Source organism: Lycium barbarum, chromosome 11 (genome assembly GCF_019175385.1).
Source record: "Lycium barbarum isolate Lr01 chromosome 11, ASM1917538v2, whole genome shotgun sequence".
NCBI classification, from domain to species: domain Eukaryota; kingdom Viridiplantae; phylum Streptophyta; class Magnoliopsida; order Solanales; family Solanaceae; genus Lycium; species Lycium barbarum.
The window spans coordinates 100,165,761-100,171,888 of record NC_083347.1 but is presented as its reverse complement, the minus strand read 5'-3'; the positions used below and the strand labels follow the sequence as shown (position 1 = coordinate 100,171,888).

The following is a 6,128-nucleotide window of genomic DNA, read 5'->3' as shown; positions in this document are numbered from 1 at the left end:
ATGTACTGAATATGTAAAGCCTGAGTTGCAGAAACAAAATCATAACTGGTGCAGAACATACGGAAAGTAAATGGAAAATCCAAAGTATCAGATACATATTTCCAAAACATGCAGAGTGTGTACAGAACATATGTCATATCAAATCCGGCCCCTGCCAAGGGACTCGGCCGACAGAACGTGGCCACCCTCCCGACGCCGGTGCCACAACACAGAAGAATCAGAATAGGGGCATAACCCCATGACATAACATATCATAGCAGATGGCCATAGTAAATCATATCAGAACAAGCGTACATGGCACAGCATACTCCACAAACCCATGTACGCGTATACCTGCCCCCTCACATCGAGGCACGGCGAACAATGCAGAGGATCACGCTTGACAACATATCCTGGCCCGGGCTCAGTGTGGGAAACATTGGGGTATCCACGAATAGAGTCGTGAGAAACTAATGCAAGTAAAATATCATAAATGTTTCCATAGACTCGATGAGGCATATCAAAGACAAACCGATCCGATGAAGTCGGAAGGAATCATAGTAAATGAGTTTCGAGTATCAAAACAATTTAGCAGACTTAATGGAATATTTAAAACCATATTAGTTAGGTAATTAAAAGGGTAGTCGAAACATTTCTTTCAAAAATCGTTCAAAGAGGGGACTTTAGTACATTAAGGGCAAAACCGGGAATAGCGGGCCCACCTCGGAACAAGCAAGGCGGTGGGCTCAAATTACGCCCTTTGAGCTTATGGGGTCACCTATAAAGGTTCTACGGACATTCTATAGCTTTTCAAGGAGTCTAGAGAAAGTCTACATACTTTCAGGAAAAGCATATCAAAATGGTTCAATTCTACTGAGGGAAAAACTGAGATTTTCTCTTGCGGATTCCGATGGCCAAGAAGGTCTTTTGAGGCCCGAATCCGATCCTAAAACACTTAGACATGCCAAAAGAAGGATCGGGGTAGCTTTACATACCTTTTGAGCTTTTTAAGCCTATCCAAGCTCACTCTCCGTTTCGTCGAAAATCCGCAAATGGTCACATTCACCAATTGTAAGTTATAGATGCTACAAATTCAATTCAACTCTTATTTGTCTACCGAAATTTCGGCAGCATTTCCCCTATACATATAGCACCCCCGAGAATTCAACTCGGCCAAATCAATCAACAACAACCCAACAACAACACCCACAACAACCACAATCAATACAAAACACAATATGACATAACTAGTTCTACTTGCCGACATAATGCCATAACCTTCACTTTAACCTTAACTTTCAAACTAAGCTCAACGATTTCACATTCATTATCAATCTAGATCACCACAACATAGTTTAAAAGCATTTCATAGCATTTCCACAAAATATTCATACGATATACATAATATACAAACTTCCCGCTAAAGTCATAACTCGTCCGAAACTTCTAATCTTTAACAAACATACTCATAATATGTTTCTAGCTTCCAACTTCATCAATACTCATCATAATTTGCAACTTAATAACTTTATTTTCATAATGTCATAAAATCATTCTAAAACGACATAAGCCACTACATTCCATTTCAATGCAAACTTACATCATTTTACCTTCATCTACATTGCAAGGATCACAACAACACCACTAACATATTAAACAACATTAATTCATTCCCATTTCTTCAAGAAGTGCCACACGGCCAAGTGCCCATTTTACAAGTTCAACCAAATTAATTTAACTTCCACTTCCAATATAATTCCCACCATAACCACAATTAGAATACAACATAAAATTCAACTCATTTTTGCCTACACCACATTGCACACACACGGCTACATATATATCTATATACCCACTTGGCAAACTTCCATATTTCCATACTTTCTACTCATCCCTACATACTACAACACAAACAAACCTTCATAACATAATAAAAAGGGATGAGTTCTTACCTTTTTCTCCAATCTTCTTCACTTGAGTGAGTTGTCAATTTGAAGAAACAAGTCCTCTTCCTTCCAAACCAACTACACCAAGTTGTAAAGGACACTTAATTTAGTAGACAAACCACAAGATAATAATTTTTGGAGGAAGATTTTTGAAGGTGAATTTGTGAGGGTTTGGCCGAATTCCCTTCAATTTTTGCTCTTCTTTTGTTTTGTTCTTTCTTTTCTATGCTTCTTGAATATTCCAATAGATAAGGGATTCATATATTAATTCCAACACATGGAAAATATTCATTAAATTGGTGGGTTTTGGGCCTACATGGCCGGCCATCCCTTAAGTGTTGGGCCTAAATTTTTCATTCAATTATTTTGGCCCAATGACTTATAGATCCCATTTGTAATTCCCGAAACTAATTTCCGAAATTCCAATTTTTGCCCTTGGCCTTCTTCAACACTTCCACATTAATATTCTTTCATGAACAACTCATGGGTTACATAAATTCAATATGACCTTATTTCCTACAAGTCCAAATTATTTCCAATTTTCCAAAGGTGTGAAAACACGGGATATAACATCCTCCCCCCTTCTAGCGATGCATGATGGCTATTTTCACCGATATGGTGGAAAATTATGTGGAGGTATTTATGGATGACTTCTCTGTTTTTGGAGATTCTTTTGATGACTATCTAAATCATCTTGATACCGTATTAGCCCGTTGTGAAGAAACGAACTTGGTACTTAACTGGGAAAAATGCCACTTCATGGTGCGAGAGGGGATCGTTCTTGGGCACAAGATATCTAGCAAGCGAATCGAGGTTGACAAGGCAAAGATTGAAGCAATTGAAAGATTACCACCACCTGTTTCAGTTCGGGGAGTGCGCTGTTTTCTAGGGCATGCAGGATTCTATCGACGATTCATCAAAGACTTCTCTAAAGTTGCTAATCCAATGTGCAAGATGTTAGAGAAAGATGTGAAGTTTGTGTTTAATGAAGCCTGTCTGAAGGCTTTTAAGGAGCTGAAATGAAGGTTAGTGTCGGCACCTATTATCATCGCACCCGATTGGTCTCTGCCATTTATTTTGATGTGTGATGCAAGTGATTTTGCTGTGAGAGCTGCCCTTGGTCAGAAAAGGGGCAAGATTTTTCATCCTATTTACTACGCCAGCAAAACACTTGATGCAGCCCAGATGAACTATACTGTCACAGAGAAGGAGTTATTGGCGGTTGTCTACGCCTTTGACAAATTCCGATCGTATCTGGTGGGCACGAAGGCGATTGTCTATACTGATCACACTGCAGTTCGTTAATTGTTTACAAAGAAGGATGCAAAGCTGAGGCTTATTCGTTGGGGGTTGTTGCTGCAAGAGTTTGACATCGCAATTCTTGATCGAAAAGGCACAGAAAATCAGGTAGCAGATCACCTATCGAGATTAGAAGATCGGGAACATGTGAATGAAGCAGTGGCGATTAAGGAGACTTTTCCCGACGAGCAACTCTTTGCTCTTCAATCAGCTGAGGTGCCATGGTATGCAGACATGGTGAACTTTATAGTAAGTGAGATTTACCCCCCGGGTGCTAATCACGAGAAGAAGAAGCAGATTTTGCACGACATTCGTTTCTATGTGTGGGATGAGCCCTATCTTTACCGGGTTGGCACACATCAGCTGATCAGAAGGTGTGTTCCAGAGGAAGAGGTCTCAGCGATTCTAGAGAAGTGTCACTCATCACCCTATGGGGGACATCACGCGGGTGACAGAATAGCTGCAAAGGTACTTCAGTCCGGGTTCTATTGGCCAACTTTGTTCAAAGATGCTTATGAATTTGTGCGAGCATGTGATAGTTGCCAGAGGACCGGAAATATCTTCAAGCGTCATGAAATGCCTTTGAAGGGCATCTTAGAAATCGAGTTGTTTGATGTGTGGGGTATTGACTTCATGGGTCCCTTTATACCATCCAAGGGGAATAAGTACATATTGGTTGTTGTAGACAATGTCTTGAAGTGGGTGGAAGCCATTGCACTTCCCACCAATGATGCTAGTGTGGTAGAGCGATTTCTGAAAAAGAACATTTTTACAAGGTTTGGGACCCCTCGGGCCATCATCAGCGATCAAGGTACGCACTTTTGCAATCGGCTCTTTGATAAATTGCTGCTCAAGTATGGGGTGAAACACAAGATAGCGACTACTTATCACCCTCAGACGAGTGGTCAAGTGGAGGTATCGAACAGAGAAATCAAAGGATTTTGGAGAAGACTGTGAGCATAAGTAGAAAATATTGGTCATTGAAGCTTGATGACGCTCTGTGGGCATACAGAACTGCTTACAAAACTCCAACTGGCACATCTCCCTATAAGCTTGTCTTTGGTAAGGCATGTCATCTACCAGTCGAGCTTGAGCATAGAGCATATTGGGCGATCAAGAAGCTGAATCTAGACATGGTTCAAGCTGGAGAGAAGAGACTGTTGCAGCTGCACGAGTTGGAGGAATTTCGCTATCATGCTTATGAAAACGCGAAAATGTATAAGGAGCGCACCAAGAGAATTCATGACAGGCGCATCCAATCTCGTGATTTTGAGCCCAGGCAGTTAGTTTTCCTGTATAACTCTAGGCTGAAGATTTTCGGGGGAAAGTTTAAGAGTAAGTGGTCTGGGCCATTCGAGGTGGTTCGTGTGACAGCACAAGGAGCAGTTGAGCTAAAGATACCCAACTCGGATGAGACATTCTTGTTGAACGGACAAAGAGTGAAGCATTACTACGGGGAGGCCACTGACCGCGCAAGAACCACCATCGATCTAAAAGAGGCTTGAAGAAAGCCTACGTCCTGCCGCGACGTTAAATCAGGCGCTTCTCGGGAGGCAACCCGTGTAAAAAAAAACAAAAAAAAAGTGTCGTGCCACGACCTTAACTAAGGCGCTTGTTGGGAGGCAACCCAACCTTTTGTATGATATAGGTCACGTTTGTTCATGTTGCAGGAATTGGGCGAAAAGAAAAAAATAAACAAAGTGCCCAGTGATTTGCGCTTTACTCCCGCGATGCGGGCAGATCGCGCATAAAAAATCAGAAGTGTTCAGTGATTTGCGCGATCCACCCGCGATGCGAACCGATCGCGTGGAGATCTGCAGCCTCGCGCTTTCCATCCACGATGCGGACGGATCGAGTGGGTCGACCCGGTTTGTATGTTCTTTTTCGTATATAGGTTATAAACCGCCCCCCTCTTCTCATTTTCATCATACAATATTCCCCCAACTCACCCCATTCCCTCTAATACGAAAAATACCCATCCCCATTCCCTCTCTCACAAAAACAACTTCAAGTTGCTTTAATCCATCCCCCATTAACATCACAAGGTAAGTGTTCATCTTCCATTTTTTTTTTCTGTCTCCTTGTTATTGATGTTTGTAGTTGTAAAGTAGGGATATGGGTATGGGCGAATTTTGGGCGGGGATTGGATTTGCTTGTGTGATAGGCGTGAATGTGGCTAGAATGTGACTCCCATTGCACAAGGGAGGGTTCTTCAACCCACCATTGTTATCCAAAGTTAAGGGACTATTTTACGCCCACAAGGTGTTCGATAAAAGTCCTAAACCAAGTTTTTGTGAAATTGTGAAGTCTTGAGTAGCAATGGAACATTAACCGAACATAGAAACCCTTGTGCATCTCCTCTCACCATAAAATTCAAATTGTGAGGCAGGATTGGCGAATTGTAATTTGTCCATCCCAAGCCCTACAACATGAAAATAGAGTACTTTGTTTTTGTTTGCTTGGTCATGTAGGAGTAGTTAGCTTCTTTTGATTTCATAATGTAGTTTGAAGTAAGTGTGGGGTTGTGCCACGACCCCGTCGTTACTAACCTCTACCTCTCGTTTGGTAATGTATTGTTTTGCAGGCAAAATGGTTCACGCCAAGTCCAAGGGCAAAGTTGTCGCCTCCTCCTCCCAAGGTACAAAACGAGGGCGAGCACAAAATCCGCCCAAAGAAAAAAAGGGGAAAACATCCGGAAAAGGCAAGCATCCCGCGGTTGTCATTCCTCCGGCATCTAAAAGGACAACCCACCCCCATCTCTCGGGGGAAGGGTCAGAGTGGTATTCAGGTTTTGACACCTCGAAGGGCTACAGTCACGAGCGAGCGATCAGTCGAGTCCCTTTGAAGAAGAATTTTCGGGACATCTATAACTGCATAGTCGCCATGGGATGGACATCTGTGTTT

At 42.2% G+C, this 6,128-nt stretch overlaps 1 protein-coding gene across 1 annotated transcript; it reads left to right on the top strand.

Annotated features, from left to right (window-relative positions):
• Nucleotides 1-2,567: 2,567 nt before the first annotated feature.
• On the top strand, nt 2,568-4,729 carry LOC132620008 (uncharacterized). The gene is made up of 3 exons (XM_060334747.1): nt 2,568-2,805; nt 3,319-3,448; nt 4,531-4,729. The coding sequence occupies exons 1-3, from the start codon at nt 2,568-2,570 to the stop codon at nt 4,727-4,729; spliced, it is 567 nt and encodes a 188-aa protein (XP_060190730.1).
• The last annotated feature ends 1,399 nt before the right edge of the window (nt 4,730-6,128 follow it).

Excerpts from the sequence above, each read along its gene's own strand:
- LOC132620008 (XM_060334747.1), top strand. The coding sequence starts at position 2,568 with ATGGATGACTTCTCTGTTTTTGGAGATTCTTTTGATGACTATCTAAAT. Across the intron at positions 2,806-3,318 it reads TTCAGTTCGGGGAGTGCGCT|GCACAGAAAATCAGGTAGCA; the intron begins GTTTTCTAGGGC and ends TTGATCGAAAAG. Across the intron at positions 3,449-4,530 it reads CAATCAGCTGAGGTGCCATG|GCTGAAGATTTTCGGGGGAA; the intron begins GTATGCAGACAT and ends GTATAACTCTAG.